Genomic DNA, 19,746 nt, shown 5'->3' with positions numbered 1-19,746 from the left:
CATGTTTTTCTTGGTTTATTTTCAGATGAAACTACATCATTTACTAAAACAGTTACTTCATATGAAAAAATAAGAAAAGGACTTTTATATCTTTCCACCATCATATTCAGTTACCCTTTATATATCAGTTATTGCTTATTTTTTCCTATGTCATTGTTAAAATTTTTCAAAATAATTGTCATAACATAAGCATAGAAAAGTTCTCACAGGGGAAAAATAAAACCTTTTAAAACTTATAGGAATTAATAAGAATTATCTGCGAAATTTTAGCAAATTTTCTCATTTTTTGTCATTTTATTTTCAGGTTTAACTGAGCTGAATGACAGTCCAGTTCCCCTGGAACTTGAGCGTTGCAAGTCTCCCACTTCAGGTAAACATGAGTGGTATTTTTCAATCTTCTGAAGATTACTTCATTGCAGTAATCTACTGCTTTATCTTCATAATTCTTGAGAAATTCATAATTTTGGTAATTAGGTGTAATTTCATTTTGAAATTTAACCATAAGCAAATTCTATTCCAAAATAAAATAGAAATAAATGTCTTAAAATATTTATTACTTCCCAAAAAATTAAGATCAGAGGTATGAGTATAATACTTCTAAAAACATTTTAAAGGAAGTTATTTTGCAGATATATTAATAATGCTAAGTAAAAATTGTAATATTATACAGAAACTGTCTCATAGCTAGAGCTGAATTAGTGGGAAATATATACTGTAGGTGCAGTAACATATGAAACCATCCCTCTGGATCATAGTTTTGAAACATGTATATTCATTGGCAAAAGAAAAATGATAATATATGTTGTGAGCCCATTATATTAAAAATATGAGTATAAAGCTTCTTAGGAATAAGTTTTTAAGGTCTGTGAAAAAAAAAGGTATAGTACAAATTGTTGGGTGTCAGCATTGTGAATAATTTGCTTTTTAAAAATTTTTTATTTACCTGATTTTTCTGTAATATACACATAGTAATGTGTAAATTTTTAAGCACCAAAAAATTAGGTATATCTTTGACATTGAATTGTAGATCTGTTTTCATAGAGTATCAAAAAATTATTTTTTTATTTAAATTATTTTATTTATTTTATTTTTAACTTCATGCAAATTTATAAACATTTAGTTATCTCTTTATAAAGCAATGAATTTTGACTTCTAGAAATTCAGCTGGAATTGTGACATTCTTCAACCTACTTCCTTAAGAGTTGTTAGTTGTTTATTGTTATTCTTCAGGAATGTAGGCTGAATAGAATCTAGTTGTGTCCTGTGTAAATTTCTGTTTTAATCATATCCATCTAATCCTTATTTTACTGCTTTCATGTTAAGCATGGTCTCATACATTTACCCTTTCTTTTGCATTCCCATTGGCACCATCCTAATATAGGTATTTATTACACCATACCTAGAATATTACAAAATTATTCTAACAGGTGTCTCTATTTTCCATCTCTCCCTCTTAGAATTCATTTTGCATATCATGTTGCAAAATTAATCTCCTTAAAATATTACTTTGATATTTTCCCGTGTCAGAAATCTTCAATTAAAATATAATTTAATATTCTATATCAAATTCAATTAATTTAACCTCACTTTAAATTCTCATCCATAATCTGAATTTGAATAGTAATACATTTATTAGGTTCTAATATCAAAAAGAAATAGAATAAAAATAAATTTCCCTCCCATCCTTCCCCATACATTGTTTCTACTCTCTTGAAAAATTAAACATTATTGGTAGTTTCTTGTTTATCCTTCCAGGCAATTTGTGTTTGTAAACAAACCAAAAAGAAACAGACTTTTGCCTTCTGTTTTGTACAAAAATAGTAATATTATGCACTTCGTTGTACTTTGCTTGTTTCACTTTACAGTGTATCTTGCTTTCCATTTCATTACATAAAGTATTTTCTTATTATTTACATTTATATGATATTGAATTACATGTGTGTACTATAATTTATTTAATCATTTTACCAATTAAAGGACATATAGTTTAGTGCCAGTCTACTGCTATGTCAAACAATGCCACAGTGACTAACCTTGGTACATTCCTCACTTTAAATGTGTGCAGGTATATCTATCAGATAAATTCCTAAAATTGAAGTTGCTGGGTCAAAGAGTATACACCTGTTTAATCTTTATAGATACTCCCCAACTGCTCTTCTTGGGGTTTGCACAGTTCTCTCTCCTTCTAGCAATAACATGAAAATATTGGTTATCAAATTTTTTTATCTTTGCAAGTCTGTTTGGTAAAAAGAATATGTCAATGCAGTTTCAATTTACCTCTCACATATTATAAGTGATGTTGAACACCCTTTTATATATTTAAGAGTTCTTTAAATATTTTTTGTAAATTATCTATTCATATACTTTGCCCATTTTCTATAGGGTTGTTCATTCTTTTTAAATTAATTAGTCCTCTTCATAAGTTAAGAAGATTTTCCCTTTATGACATGAGATCCAAATATTTTTCTCAATTTTAACTTTTAACTTTGCTTGTGGTATATCTTGCCTTAGAGCAGTTTTTTTCTAATCATTGATCTTTTCTTTTAAGGACTTCTTTATGCCCAACAATTTAAATACTATTGGTTATCTACTTTTTAACATTTTAGTAGAATTCCCCTGTCATTTACCCTTTATAGTTACTTATCTTGTATGTTTGTACTTTCTCTGAAAAATTTTTTCATTACGGAACATTTCTAAAAATATACAATACACATATGAAAAGATTGAGAGCCTTTCTTTAATTAGGGTAACTAAATTGATCTATTTTGCTGTTTAAACCCAAACAGTGGTTTTACTGGTTTTTTTAAATTTGTTTTTTAGCTTACTGATTTCTGCTTTATCTTTATTAGTCTCCTCTGTTTTCCTTCATTTTACTTTTTCCTTTTTCACCTTTTTGTGGTAGATGCTTGATTCATTTATATTTATTGTTTCTTACATATTGATAAAACAAGGCTAAATTTCTCTTTGAACTCTGTTTTAACATGTAATAGCTTTTGATATATTATGATTGCATTAACAGTATTTTCTATATAGTAAACAGTTTGTTTATATTTCTTTGACCCAAGAGTTATTTAATGTAAATATGTGGCATTAGGTAGCTGTAAGTTTTACCTTATTAATCATGTTATTTAAGTCTCTCATGTCATTACTTATATTTTGATTACTTGACTTGTCAAAGATGGGGAAAAGGTGAATTAAAATATTGTATTAATCATGTGTTTCTGTCTATTTTTCCTTGTATCTGCTGTTTATTTTTTAAAATATTCATGTGTAAATATTCAAAGATATATCCATACATTCTTTACCATTAATCACCATTGTTCATTTCATATTGTGTCCTTCACCTGAATTCACCTTGTTTGCTATTAATACCACAACTCTTGCTTTTATTTGTAATTTCTTTTTGTATTCCTTGGCCTTACCTCTTTTGAGGTAAACTTTTTTTAAACTGAGGTGCAATATGTAAACCTCAAAGTGCATAATTCTTAAGAGTTCAGGTAGACTAGTTTTTACAAATGAATACACCAAGTAAACTTACCCAGATCAAGATATAGAATGTTACTGGAACCCCGGGCACCTCCCCTTATGCCCCTCTCAGCCACTAACCCCCACAAAGTTACCTACTATTCTGACTTTTATCATCATAGATTAGTTTTGTGGGTTTTGGACTCTCAGATGAATGGAATCATTCAGTATTTACTTTTATTTTTTGCTTATTTTGTTCAACATTATGTGTATGATATCTATGTTGCTGAATGATTTTTATTGATGTGTAATGATCCATTATATGAATATGTCAATTTATTTATGCAGTTTATTATTGCTGAACATTTTAGGTGGTTTTCAGTTGGGGGCTATTATAAGTAAAGCTTTTATGACCAATCTTGTCTAATTTTTAATACAAATATAACTCATTTCTGTGTTACATGTATCTGGGAGTGAGTTTTGAGGTCATAGGGTATGCATATGTTCAGCTTCAGGAAATACTACCAAGTTTTCTAAAGTGGTTGCACCAATTTTACTTCCATTAACGGTGTATAAAAGTTCTATTTGTTCCACATACTTTCCAATTTTCTTTTTTCAGTTTCAATCATTCTGGAGTGTATATAGTGCTGTCTTGCTGTAGAATTAACTTGCAGTGCATATCCCTGATGTCTAATGATTTTGATGAACTTTTACATTTATTGACTATTTTTAATATCCTCTTTTATAAGATATTCAAGTATTTTACTCATTGTTATTATGTTGCCAACTTTCTTTGATATATAAGAAATTCTGCATATGTATGTAGATAGGTAGATACATACATAAAAAGAAGTACTTTTGTTGGATGTATATAGGGCAAAATATCTTTTCCCATTCTGTGCCTTGCATTTACTCTCTTAAAGGTGATCTTATCATGAGCAGAAGTTTTTAATGCTAATGTTATTCAATTGATCAATACTTTCTTTTATTATTAGTGCTTTATGTGCTTTGTTTTATTTTTAAGAAAATCTTTGCCCACCCCAAGTTCATAAAACTATTTCCCTATCTTCTAGGAGGCTTATTGTTGTACCTTCACTTTTAAGTTCAAGTTCCATTTGAAAGGTATTTCTGTGTCTAATGTGAGGAAAGAGTCAAGGTTTATTACTTTCATTTAGGTATCCAGTTGACAAGGACCATTTATGAGAAAACTATCATTTCCCCCACTACACTGAAATGGTACTTTTGCCACAAATTAGTGTACTCTACCATGTATGTGCATGTTTCTAGACTTTATGTTCTATTTCATTTGTGTGTTTACCATTAATCCAATTCCACACTGTTTTAATTGCTGTAGCTTTATAGTATTGCTGGTTGTATAGGTCCTCAATTTTGTTTTTGTAGCTCTTTTTCAAGAATGCTATAGCTATTTTAGGTCTTTTCTTTTCATATAACTTTTAGAAAAAACGTCAGTTTGCACACAAACAAATATGTCTGGATAGTGATTGTAATTTTATTTCACCTATAGATCAGTTGGTCAGAAATGACATTCAACAATGAATTTTCCACTTGGTATCTCTCCATTTATGTGTCTTCTTTACTTTAATATTTTTAGTCTTCTTTGTAGAGGTCTTACACATCTTTCATTAGCTTTATTACTCAGTATTTGATATTTTTATGTTGTAAATTTTTAAATATCTTTTTATTATTTTTTATGGCTAGAATATAAAAATAATTAATTTTTGTATATTGACCTCATGTCCGGAATATTTGATAAACTTATTTCAGTAATTTGTCAATTCTTTTAGATTATCTATGTATCCAATTATGCTCCCCCCTGTTAAAATGACAGTTCCATTTCTTCTTTCTAAGGGAAAAAATTAGCTAGGACCTCCAAAACAATGCTGAATAGATGTGGTGTTAGCAGATATCTTTTCTTTTTTCCAGTCTCAGGTATGAGTCTTTCAAGATTTCAGAGTTAATTATGAGGAATATCTCTGAGTAAGAGAGGTCAGAAATTAGGAGAGCCAGAAACTGATAATCATTTTATAACTCTGCTTTCCTATATGGATCTTAAACTCCCTTTTAGCCCAATAAACCACAAGTAATATAGGGTGAAGTTTAATATTTTATTAAATTAAATATTAATAGAATAATAATTCTAATTAATAGAATGACTATTAAATATTTCCTTTAGGATGATGAGAGAGACAAGAGTAGGGATTGGGAGCTGAAAGGGTCCCAGTGAGCCAACCAGAATGCTGATGTTCTCAGCTTCCAGGATAACAATCATTTCATATTATTCATTCACCCAACTATTTAACAAGTAATTTACAATATCTACAGTTAGAGTGATATTATGATATCCACTGAGAATAAACTAATGAACAAAATTAACATACCCTATGCCAAATGGAACTGACAGTCTATCTGCAGAAACCAACATTAAAGCAATAGTTATACAAATTGTTATTATTTTTCCTTAAAGCTGTGTAACCATTTTTCCCTCACCAGGTAAGCTTGTGCATTTTGTGCACTGCATAAACATACATCCCAAGGGGGTGAGCAGAAGCTAACATGAGCCCTAGCTCCACTTACCTGGAACAGAACTGCAGTCCCCTAAAGGAAACAGCCCCTTTTTCTTTGGCCCAAGAAACTAACCAAGCCTTCAACTGTAGGGTTATATCTGCCCACAAGGTGTGCATTTTTCTAATTTGTCCTACTTGAAGGTTTGCCTTTAAAAATCATTTTCCCAGTTCAACATCATTTTCTAGGTTAGCATTATGTCCTAATACAGCTGCTACCTATGCAGCTATCCATCCTCATGATTCTCACTGTCCACAATATACAACAGACTTATAATGCTACCAAATTCAAGTGAAGACTAGGGTGATAGAAATATTTATCCTTAAAAATATCTTGGGCTTCCCTGGTGGCGCAGTGGTTGAGAGTCCGCCTGCTGATGCAGGGGACGCGGGTTCGTGCCCCGGTCTGGGAATATCCCACATGCCACGGAGCGGCTGGGCCCGTGAGCCATGGCCGCTGAGCCTGTGCATCTGGAGCCTGTGCTCCACAACGGGAGAGGCCACAACAGTGAGAGGCCCACATACCGCAAAAAAAAAAAAAAAAAAAAAAATCTTTATTAAAAAATATCACAAAAAATAATGTCACAAAATACTAAAAAAGAAGTAATCAACTCTGTTGTTCTCAAACCTGAGTTAGAACTAGGTCTCATAGCCTAGTTTGAATGCTGCCTCTGTGTGATTCTACATGTCTAGAACCCCGTTACATCCTCTAAAGAAGAATGCTTCTTCCTTCCAAAGAGTCCTCTGTTGAGGCAGTACCAAAATACTCAGGTAAAGGCACAAAACAGACACCCTTCCAAATAGTTATAATGAAATTCACCTCTAAGGTAAAAATACTTGGTTTACTTGGGCTAAAAATTACATGCCAATAGTTTTTTATTCCCTTCCTTTAGGACTTGCTACCAGAACTCCCGAGGCAGCACCAGGCTTTTATAGGAATGAAATACCAGCTGTGAGACAGAGGAATCAAGTACATCACTTGCCAGGTGAAAGTGAAAATCTCTTTTATGAACAAAGAAGTTATTCATACTCCATAATTTTCTAGACTTCACAATTTGTCTCAAAACCTTTATTCTTACTTGTTGTGCTGAAAACACAGGTCTCTCACGGTGAATGAAGACTAATTTTCCTAAAGCAGTGGTTAAAACTACAGACACCAACTTCAGGAGATATAAAGCAGGAATACCTAAGGCTTTTGACATTTGCCATAGAATTTAGACAGTGGTGGGGTTTTTTTTTACTGTAAACCTGGATAATTTCATCAGGCCTATAAGAAAATAATGGAGTGGCCAACAGATAATTTAGGGAAAACCTAACAGCCAAAAAGTAGTTTTGTAAAAATTCTTCTTAACTCTTCATGATACAATTAAATATTTTCTGTGATCAGAAACAACTGTGATTATCATGGAAACTGCAAAGAATCACCTCAGAGGGGCACTGCTCTCTCAAAAGTAGTGAGCAGAAAAAAGGTCCTGTAAATTTTATGCAGATTCATTGAATATTTGATGCTGCTCATAGGGACCAAATCAGAATCAAACACAAGTTGTACAGCTTCTTAAATTAGGCATTCATTAAAAAATAGTTGTGACTAGATTTACAACTTTAACAAGCCTGAATTACCAATGTTCTAGACCCCAAGTAAAGTCAGTGACTAAGGAACCTAAAAATAATTGTAACCCACAATTTTCCAAGACAGCAGTTTCTTTTTTTTTCCTTGTGTAATACAACACCCCTGTGATATGCCTTTTTTCTGATGAGAAAACTGAAGCTCAGAGTATTTAAATAAATGGAGCTAGAATCCCAACTGAGTTTTATTTAGTTGTAAAGCCTAAGCTTTCCCCCTGATTTTCATTAATAAATTGAGAACAAAAAATATGGGAATTACAAAAAATAATCACAATTGGAATTATATGACATCCGGTCAGTGGAGACAAGATGGCAGAGTAGAAGGATGTGAGCACACCCCTTCTTACAAAAACACCAAAATAATAACTGCTGAACAATCAACCACAAAAAATGCTGGAAAATACCAAAAATGATCCTCTACATCCTACAAGACAAAGAAACCACAGTGAGACAGTAGGAGCACAATCGTGATAAATCCCATACCCACCAAGTGGTCAATCCACAAACTGGAAAATAATTATACCACAGAAGTTCTCCCACAGGAGTGAAAGTGTGAGCCCCACATCAGGCTCCCTAGCCTGGGGTTCTAGCAATGGAAGGAAGAGCCCACAGAGAATCTGGCTTTGAAGGGCAGTGGAGTTTGATCACAGGAATTCCACAGGACTGGGGGAGACAAAAACTCCACTCTTGGAGGCACACACAAGGGCTCGTGTGCACCAGGACCAGTAAAAAATGAAGATGCCTCATAAGAGCCTGGGGCAGACTTACCTGCTAGTATTGGGGGGGTCTCCTGTGGAGGTTGGGGGGGCAGCTGTGGCTCACTGCAAGGACAAAAACACTGGTGGAAACTCATTGGTGTGATCCCTCCTGGAGGCCATCATTTCCTCTCCAAGATCTGGCCCCACCCAACAGCCTGTAGGCTCCAGTGTGGGGACACCTCAGGCCAAACAACCTACAGGGCAGGAACTCAGCCCCACGCATCATCCAACAGGCAACTTAAAGTCTTCTGAGCACACAGCTGCCCGTAAAACACATCCCCTGACATGGCCCTGCCCTCCAGAGGAAAAAGACCCAGCTCCAGCCGCCAGTGGGCAGGAAGCAGTCCCTCCCATCATGAAGCCTTCAGAAGCCTCTTAGACAGCCTCCTCCACCAGGGGGAAGACAACAGAAGCAAAAGAACTACAACCCCACAGCCTGCGGAATGGAAACCACAATCACAGAAAATTAGACAACATGAGACATCAGAGGAATATGTCCCAGATGAAGGAAGAAGATAAAACCCCAGAAGAACAGCTAAATGAAGTGGAGATAGGCAATCTACCTGAAAAACAATTCAGAGTAATGATAGTAAAGATGACCCAAGATCTCAGAAAAAGAATGGAGGCACAGATCAGAAAGATACAAGAAATGTTTAACAAAGACCTAGAAGAACTAAAGAACAAACAAACAGATGAATAATATCATAAGTGAAATACAAAATACACTGGAAGGAATCAATAGCAGAATAAGTGAGGCAGAAGAATGGATAAGTGAACTGGAAGACAGAATGGTGGAAATCACTGCTACAGAACAGAATAAAGAAAAAAGAATGAAAAGAAATGAAGACAGTCTAAGAGTCCTCTGGGACAATATAAAATGCACCAACATTCACTTTATAGGGGTCCCAGAAGGAGGAGAGAGAGAGAAAGGACCTGAGAAAACATTTGAAGAGATAATAGTTGAAAACTTCCCTAACATGGGAAAGGAAACAGTCACCCAAGTCTAGGAAGCACAGAGAGTCCCAGGCAGGATAAACCCAAGAAGGAACATGCAGAGACACACAGTAATCAAATTGAAAAAATTAAAGTCAAAGAAAAAATATTAAAAAGAACAAGAGAAAAATCAACAAATAATATACAAGGGAACTCCCATAAGGTTATCAGCTGATTTTTCAGCAGAAATTCTGCAGGCCAGAAGGGGTTGGCAAGATACATTTAAAGTGATGAAAGGGAAGAACCTACAACCAAGAATACGCTACCCAGCAAGGTTCTCATTCAGATTTGATGGAGAAGTCAAAAGCTTTACAGACAAGCAAAAGCTAAGAGAATTCAGCACTACCAGACCAGCTTTACAAAATATGCTAAAGGAACTTCTCTAGGTGGAAGAGAAAAGGCCACAACTAAAAACAAGAAAATTACAAAGGGAAAAGCTCTCTGGTAAAGGCCAACACACAGTAAAGGTAGGAAATCATCCACATACAAATACGAATTCAAAACCAGCAATTGTGAGAAGAGGAGAGTACAAATGCAGGATATTGGAAATGCATTTAAAATGAAAAGATCATCAACTTAAAACAATCTTCTTTATACATAGAGTGCTACATCAAAACCTCATGGTAACCACAAATGGAAAATCTACAAAGATACACAAAAAAGAAAAAGCAATCCAAACACAACATGAAAGATATTCATCAAATCACAAGAGAAGAGAACAAAACAGGAAGAAAAAAGACCTTCAAAAACAAATCCAAAACAATTAACAAAATGGAAATAAGAATATGTATATCAGTAATTACCTTAAACATAAACAGATTAAATGCCCCAACCAAAAGACAGAGTGGCTGAATGGATACAAAAACAAGACCCATATATGTGCTCTCTACAAGAGACCCACCCACTTCAGATCTAGGGACAAATACAGCCTGAAAGTGAGGGGATGGAAAAAGGTATTCCATGCAAATGGAAATCAAAAGAAAGCTGGAGTAACAATACTCATATCAGAGAAAATAGACTTTGAAATAAAGACTGTTACAAGAGAAAAAGAAAGACACTACATAATGATCAAGGAATAAATCCAAGAAGAAGATACAATTGTGAAGATTTATGCACCCAACATAGGAGCATCTCAATATATAAGGCAAACACTAACAGCCATAAAAGGAGAAATTCACAATAACAATGGGGGACTTTAACACTCCACTTTCCTCATTAGAAAGATTGACAGACAGAAGATCAGTAAGGAAACACAGGCCTTAAATGACACATTAGACCAGATGGACTTAATTGAGATTTATAGACCACTTCATCCAAAAGCAAGAGAATACACATTCTTCTCAAGCACACATGGAACATTCTGAAGGATAGATCACATGCTAGGCCACAAAGTGAGCCTTGGAAAATTTAAGAAAACTGAAATCATATCAAGCATATTTTCGAACCACAACACTATGAGATTAGAAATCAACTACAAGAAAAAAAAAACTAAAAAAAACACAAATACTTGGAGGATAAACAATATGCTACTAAACAACCAATGGCTCACTGAAGAAATCAGAAAGGAAATAATACCTAGAGACAAATGAAAACAAAAGCACAATGATCTAAAACCTATGGGATGCAGCAAAAGCAGTTCTAAGAGGAAAGTTTATAGCAATATAGTCTTACCACAGGAAACAAGAAAATCTCAAATAAACAAGTTAACCTTACAACTAAAGCAACTAGAGAAACAAGAAACAACAAAACCCAAAGTTAGTAGAAGGAAAGAAATCATAAAGCTCAGAGAGGAAATAAATGAAATAGAGACAAAGAAAACAATAGCAAAGATCAATGAAACTAAAATCTGGTTCTTTGAAAAGATAAACAATATTGATAAACCTTTAACCAGAATCATCAAGAAAAAAAGAGAGCGGGATCAAATCAATAAAATTAGGAATGAAAAAGGAAAAGTTACAATGGACACCACAGAAATACAAAGCATCATAAGAGACCACTACAATCAACTCTATGCCAACAACATGGACAACCTACAAGAAATGGACAAATTCTTAGAAAGGTACAACCTTCCAAGACTGAACCAGGAAGAAATTGAAAATATGAACAGACCAATCACAATTACTGAAATTGAAACTGTGATTTAAAAACTCCCAACAGGGCTTTCCTGGTGGCGTAGTGGTTGAGAGTCTGCCTGCCAATGCAGTGGACACGGGTTTGTGCCCCGGTCCGGGAAGATCCCACGTGCTGTGGAGCAGCTGGGCCCGTGAGCCATGGCCGCTGAGCCTGCACATCCAGAGCCTGTGCTCCGCAACGGGAGAGGCCACAACAGTGAGAGGCCCGCATACCGAAAAAAACAATAATAATAAATAAATAATAAAAACTCCCAACAAAAGTCCACAACCAGATGGCTTCACAGGTGAATTCTATCAAACATTTAGAGAAGAGGTAACACCTATCCTTCTGAAACTCTTCCAAAAAATTGCAGAGGAAGGAACACTACCAAACTCATTCTATGAGGCCACCATCACCCTGATACCAAAACCAGACAAAGATATCACACAAAAAAGAAAACTACAGATCAATATTGCTGATGAACATAGATGCAAAAATTCTCAACAAAGTACTAGCAAACCGAATCCAACAATACAATAAAAAGATCATACACCATGATCAAGTGGGATTTATCCCAGGGATGCAAAGATTCTTCAATATCTGCAAATCAATGTGATACACCACATCAACAGATTGAAGAATATAAGCCATATAATCATCTCAATAGATGCAGAAAAAGCTTTTCACAAAATTCAACACTGATTTATGGTAAAAGCTCTCCAGAAAGTGGGCACACAGGCAACATACCTCAACATAATAAAGGCCATATATGACAAACCTACAGATAACATCATACTCAATGGTGAAAAGCTGAAAGCATTTCCTCTAAGAACAGGAACAAGACAAGGATGTCCACTGTTGCCACTTTTATTAAACATAGTTTTGGAAGTCCTAGCCATGGCAGTCAGAGAAGAAAAAGAAATAAAAAGAATACAAATTGGAAAAGAAGTAAAACTGTCACTGTTTGCAGATGACATGATACTATACATAGAAAATCCTAAAGATGCTACCAGAAAACTACTAGATCTCATCAATGAATTTGGTAGTTGCAGGATACAAAATTTATACACAGAAATCTGTTGCATTTCTATACACTAACAACGAAAGATCAGAAAGAGAAATTAAGGAAACAATCCCATTTACCATTGCATCAAAAAGAATAAAATAACTAGGAATAAACCTACCTAAGGAAGCAAAAGACTTGTACTCTGACAACTATAAGATGCTAATGAAAGAAATCAAAGATGACACAAACAGGATGAAAAGATATACCATGTTCTTGGATTGGAAGAATCAATATTGTCAAAATGACCATACTACAGCTTCAGTGCAATCTCTATCAAATTACCAATGGCATTTTTCACAGAACTAGAATTAAAAATTTCACAATTTGTATGGAGACACAAAAGACCATGAATAGCCAAAGCAATCTTGAGAAAGAAAAATGGAGCTGGAAGAATCAGGCTCCCTGACTTCAGACTATACTACAAAGCTACAGCCATCAAAACAGTATGGAACTGGCACAAAAACAGAAATATAGATCAGTGAAACAGATAGAAAGCCTAGAAATAAACCCAGCACCTATGGTCAATTAATCTATGACAAAGGAGGCAAGACTATACAATGGATAAAAGACAGTCTCTTCAATAAATTGTGCTGGGAAAACTGGACAGCTACATGTACAAGAATGAAATTAGAACATTCTTTAACACCATACACAAAAATAAACTCAAAATGGATTAAAGACCTATATATAAGGCCTGATACTATAAAACTCTTAGAGGAAAACAACTGAAGAACACTTTTTGACATAAATCACAGCAATATATTTTCAATCCATCTCCTAGCATAATGGAAATAAAAACAAAAATAAACAAATGGGAACTAATTAAAGTCAAAAGCTTTTGCACAGCAAAGGAAACCATAAACAAGATGAAAAGACAACCCTCAGAATGGGAGAAAATATTTGCAAACGAAGCAACTGACAAGGGATTAATCTCCAAAATCTAAAAACAGCTCATGCAGCTCAATACCAAAAAAAGAACACCCCAATAAAAAAAATGGCCATAAGACCTAAATAGACATTTCTCCAAAGAAGACATTCAGATGGCCAAGAGGCACATAAAAAGATGCTCAACACTGCTAATTATTAGAGAAATGCAAATCAAATTACAATGAGATATTACTGCACACCAGTCAGAGCAGCCATCATTAAAAAGGCTACAAACAATAAATGCTGGAGAGGGTGTGGAGAAAAGGAAATCCTCCTACACTGTTGGTGGGAATGTAAATTGGTATAGCCACTATGGAGGACAGTATGGAGGTTCCTTTACAAACTAAAAATAGAGCTACCATATGACCCAGCAATCCCACTCCTGGGCATATACCTGGAGAAAACCATGGTTTGAAAGGATACATGCACCCCAATGTTCATTGCAGCACTGTTTAGAATAGCCAAGGCATGGAAGCAACCTAAATGTCCATTGACAGATAAATGGATAAAGAAGCTGTGATACATTTATACAATGGAATGTTACTCAGCCATTAAAAAGAATGAAACAACGCCCTTTGCAGCAACGTGGATGGACCTGGAGCTTATCACAGTAAGTGAAGTAAGTCATACAGAGAAATACAATTATCATATGATACCACTTTTATGTGGAATCTAAAAAAATGATATAAATTTATTTACAAAACGGAAACAGACTCACAGAGTTGGAGGATGGACTTGTGGTTGCCGGGGTGGAGGAATGGGAGGGGATGGATTGGGAGTTTGAGATTGACATATACACACTACTATGTGTTGAACAGATGGCCAACGGGGACCTGCTATGTAGTGAAGGGAGCTCTGTTCAATATTCTGTGGTGGCCTAGATGGGAAAGGAATTTGAAAAAGAATAAATACACGTACATGTATGGCTGAGTCACTTTGCTGTACACTGAGGCTGATGCATCATTGTTAATCAACTATACCCCAATATAAAATAAAAATTTTTTAAAAGAGCTGGAAAGGGCTTCCCTGGTGGCGCAGTGATTGAGAGTCCGCCTGCCAATGCAGGGGACACAGGTTCATGCCCCAGTCCAGGAAGATCCCACATGCTGCGGAGCAGCTAGGCCCATGAGCCATGGCCGCTGAGCCTGCGTGTCCGGAGCCTGTGATCGGCAACGGGAGAGGACACAAAAGTGAGAGGCCCGCGTACCGCAAAAAAAAAAAAAAAAAAAAAGCTGGAAAAAAAAAACCCAAGCAATTATGACATCCAAGCAGAGAGAAGTTGCTAAATTATAAAGAGACAATGTTTTAACAAAAAAATTAAAAAGAACTTAGATATATTTTTCATGAAACATCAGAAACACTGTTTACCATTTAAGTTCCAGGAAAAACTGGTTTTGAAAATAGTTTTTATAATTTATATAATCAAATTATCACAATCTGAATTTATTAAACCTTGTTTGCTAAAAACAGTAATCAACATTGGTATAGTACTTTAAAGTACTCAAGGTATTTTTCATGAGTATTATCATATTTAGTTCTATAGCAATCCTGTAAGGTTGGTATAGTTCTCATTTTATATGAGTGGAGAATTATGGCTAAGAAAAATAATTCTATAACTTGCCCAAGTTTATCGTGCTAGTACATGGCTTAGCTGGAACCAACCTAATCTTTAGACCTCAAGTTCCTCTCACTCCACAAATTACTTGACCTCCTTTTGTATGCTTTCAAAAAGGTGTGTTGAAGAACCTAGTTCTCTCTAGGAGTTTATAATTCAAGATAGACAAGAACAGAAATAAAGTTTCATAATCAGTTAACATTTGCTCATATGGAGCTTATCATATGACACTAACATTTGCTCATATGACACTAAGAAAAAGTCACTGATTCACTAACATCATTTAGATAGAAATGTAATACATATTTTCAGGTGGCAAGAAAGCTAGAGTCATGACATTAAAATTTTGTATGCTGGGGCAAATTCTAATAAATATACCTCTTTGCCTGGCTATATCATAACCACTTATAAAAAAATGGGGGGTGGGAAATGGCAACAAAATTAGAGGTGTATAGGTCTTTCAGGACTCCACCATGGCACGGTAACTCCAAAATATTTTTATGTGTGTGTTTTTTAACTACACTTGCACATATATATATGTATATGTATATATGCATATATATGTATATTTATATATGTGTATATATATACACATACATACACACACACACACACACACACACACACACACACACACACACCCCAGGTGTTTTTGTCCTATCTTCGTTTCCAGCATAGGGAAGATAGAGACAAATGAAATTAATTAACTGACTGGTTGGAATATAGTAATGAATCAATAGATAGATAAACTTTACAAACATTTTAATCTAAACAACTTTTTATTTTAATTTAGTGTTAGGTTTATTTATTTTATAGAAGATGTCTAGGATACATAGGTATCTTCTATGTCAGGAAGATTGTATTGCTTAGTGCAAAGGGCATAGCTTTGGAGTCTTAGAAATTTGACCTTACCCTACCTCTTTCTACCATTATAACTTTAGCCAAGTTTCTTAATCTTAACTGTGTGCTAGTGACCAGAACAGAGATTCTCAATAATATACAATAGTGGTTATATTATAAAAGCAATGATGAACTCCCATGGCCTAAAGAGACTAAACTTGTTCTCCTTGACCATTCTAAATTTCCAATTAATAGTTGTAGCTTAGCCTTAAAGTAGAAATCCTTCATGGGAAATCAAAAAGTCAATCCAGTTGTTTCTAATCAACAAACAGCTTATCAAAGATTTGAGTTAGAAACTTCTAACGTAGCTTTTTATGATATTTCCCATTAAAGTAGTAGCCATATTCAGACTGATTGAGGGTTCATCTCTGTTGCTAAAATTTTGATTCAAATGTGGAACCAAGGATCTGAATAAAAAATTATTTGAAGCCAATACGACATTCCTCTGATAAGCCAGGCTGCACTAATTATTTACTTTAAATTGAATCAGGACTTAGGAAAAAGGCATATGAATATACAGGCAATGATACAGTCAAGATATACTGAAGCCTCCTAGGCAAAACCCTGTTGTAATACCTGAACTTCTGTTTATATTTAGGGCTGAGCATATGACCCCATTCTGGCATAAGCTATGGTAAACCATCACAGTACCATGTCTCATTACTGTAAATGAACCTGAATTTGGGAGGCAGATAATCTAGGAGTAGAGATGAATAGTTTTGCAAAGGTTTATAATCTGGTCCTATTGTAGTGCTTGGCTGTCACCAGATCTTTAGGCCTGAATTTATAAATATTAATACGTATTTTGCCATCAGCTAATCCTTTTACTCATTTGCATCATCTTTGGTCTCTTATGACATCCTACCTAACAATTTCTAGGTGATTCATAAGGTGATAGATATGGTTAGGTAAGTGAATAAAACTATCTGTGGGGATGCTTCAAATTTTTTAAAACTCAGATTTAGTGGCATGTAATTTACATTAGAATAAAATTCACCTTTTTAAATGTACAGTTATTCATTTTCTTTCCTTTGTTTTTATTTTCAAAAATGTAAGCCACAACATGTTAAGGTAGCAAGAATTTCCTGACAATTTTCCCAGAATCTAACAGGACTAGGATAATAAGAAATCAAACTGTTCTAATACTTGCTGCAGCAATATTCCCTGCCCCGCAGCTGGATTACAGTATGGTACTGTTTTCTGTATTACTGTCTGTGAGCCAAGACAGGCAGCTTTTCAAGGTGTTGAGGGATTGTGCAGAGGAAAGAAATAATGGTACCATATGCAACTGGAGGCATTATCAAACGTGCTGTATTTAATACTAGACACTAGATTGCAAAAAGGACATGTTGTCTGGGTAAGTCATTTTTGATACAGAATACCACAGAATGACAAGCTTTCTTGCCAACTAAGTTTAATAATGAATATAATACCTAATATTATTTACCACACCATGTTAAGTACTTTACACATATTTCTTTAATACTGACAAGATCCCTTTGAAGTAGGGACTAATTATCAAACCCATTCTACAAAGGAAGAGAAACAGTCATCCTGAGATTTAAGTAACTACCAGACCAGGGTCACTCAGCTGGCAAATGTTTGAGTTATGGTTTGACTTCAGCTATGGTTTTGATCACTGGGCTTCATTTCGCCAGACCCTAGGAAACTCACCTTGGAGAAAAGCAGAAGTCTTTGTGGAGCTTTACAGAAGGGAAAAAACATATCTATTCTCTTCTAATAGGAGCATTACTATCCTTGTAACTATCAACTTCTCTTCCTCTTTAGAAAATGGAAGATCAAAGACAGATACGAAAAAAATTGCTCAAAAGGAACTAAAAAAGTACCTGTTAACTTTATATATATATATATATATATATATATATATATATATATATATATATATAATCATAATCACCTTAAAATGCTCAGCAGCATAATATCTATATCAAACTTAACAACTAAGGACAACATGGCATCTCTTTAATGGAAAATCTGAGATGCATCACAGGATGTACTTTTTTGTGGAAGGGTCTTGAGTGAAAGTCCCATAGATTGGTTAAAGTTTATAAAACAGTAAAACATGATTTCTCAAAATGTGATCTATCTGCCAACCTCTTTTATTAGTATTGCCTGCAACACTTATTGAAATACAGATTCCTGCTGACCAAATGAGAGTACCTAGAGATGGCCCGTAATGCTTTAAGAACTGGCATATGAGAGCAAAAATGAGTTACTTTTTTTTTTTTTAATTGTGCCAGAGGTTAGAACTGGAACAAACTAGTAAATGGTAAAGGAAAGTAGTTTGAGCTCAAATGGAAGGAAATTTTGTAGCAATTATAGCAACCCAAAATTGGATTTTTTTATACTTTGAAGGTTTCTATCACAAACAGGTATGATGTCAAGAATGTTGTAAGAGAATACTTATATTGAGTAGGATATTGGACTATGTGACCTTAAAGATTTCTTTGAGCCAGGATTCTCCACCTCTCTTAGTGCAGTGTGCTAAGACAATGAGTAATGTGAAGTTTCTATTTCCCATTTTCTCCTCTTTGGCTAACAATATGAAATGATAGTGGTATGTATGCTTTTGCTAGGTAACAGTAAAAATGAAGAAATTCAGAGAGCTGCATTCCCAAGGGCACATTGCACAGGTTAATATGTACTGTTTTCATTCAGTTTATTTCCAGGACTACTTGCCTCTTATTCCCTCTTGCCTTACTCATCTTCCAACCCAAATTCCTCAAATGTTAATGTGTAACATATTCTTGTACCACTTGAAACATGCTTTCTGTCTGTTTAGGCCTCTTCAGAATAACCCTTCACCCCTACCTTCCGACTTTACTGTTTTTTTTTTAAACTTTCATTCAGCAAACACTTATTGTACATCTATTCTATGCCAATAATTAATTAGGTATTGGGAATATAATCCCCATCCCTAGAGAACGCAAAGTTTCAGTATTTTAGTCGATAGTAGACAGAGTAAAAAAAAATCAAGTATAATAAAATGTGTTATAAAAGATGTGTACAAGGTGCTATGAAAGTTAAGATAATGGCACCAAATGAAGCCTTAAGGCTGAGGCTGCCTTCGAGGAGGTGGTGATTTTTCAGCTGTCTTAAAGGATGAGTATGAGTTTACTAGTAGCTGGACAAGTGAAGATTTTTCTGTGCATAAATAACAGACACCTGTTATTAACATTGTTATTAAAGAAGTTTGTCAATCAATCCCACCATCTAATTGCTCCCTTTTCCTCCCCCATTTATACAATTGAGGTTGGGGTTTGTTACGGGCCCCCAATTTTTAGGTAAGAAGCAGTCTACAGGAAGCCAAGAAGGTTGGTGGTGAAGTGGAAGGGGTATCCCAAAAAGTGGAGATTTGAGAGCCAGAGTAAATTAGATACTAGACTAATAGAAAGGAACTGTTTGACTTCTTTCTGAAAGCATCTTTATAATCCATTTTTGAATTTATACTATATAGATATATTGAAATACCCTATTTAAAAACAAAATAGAAACAATTAAAAAGAAATTCTGAAACAAATCCTTACATTATAAAGAATTAGTTCCTATTTTAAAAATTAAGTGAAAGATTTAAAATAGTAACATCCCACTTCCTCAGTCTATCTGAATTGTGAATCAATTTACAAAATATACTTTATTTGCAACCTGTTCTGGCATAATTATTACATATATTTATTTAGT

The 19,746-nt window shown here is 34.5% G+C and overlaps 1 protein-coding gene across 4 annotated transcripts in view; it reads left to right on the top strand.

The window, feature by feature from the left end:
* STXBP5L (syntaxin binding protein 5L) overlaps positions 1-19,746 on the top strand; it is a gene marked incomplete at both ends in the record, with an annotated part of 357,252 nt that overhangs the window by 280,661 nt on the left and 56,845 nt on the right. For all 4 annotated transcript variants that reach the window (XM_082655376.1, XM_082655374.1, XM_082655375.1 and 1 more), the window contains one exon: positions 305-370. In XM_082655376.1, the coding sequence (XP_082511502.1) occupies positions 305-370 (66 nt within the window). The remainder of the gene's footprint in view (positions 1-304; positions 371-19,746) is intronic.

Source organism: Grampus griseus (genome assembly GCF_964374135.1).
Source record: "Grampus griseus genome assembly, chromosome: 5".
NCBI lineage: Eukaryota > Metazoa > Chordata > Mammalia > Artiodactyla > Delphinidae > Grampus > Grampus griseus.
The sequence above is the reverse complement of the archived record's forward strand: the minus strand, read 5'-3'. Positions and strand labels throughout refer to the sequence as shown.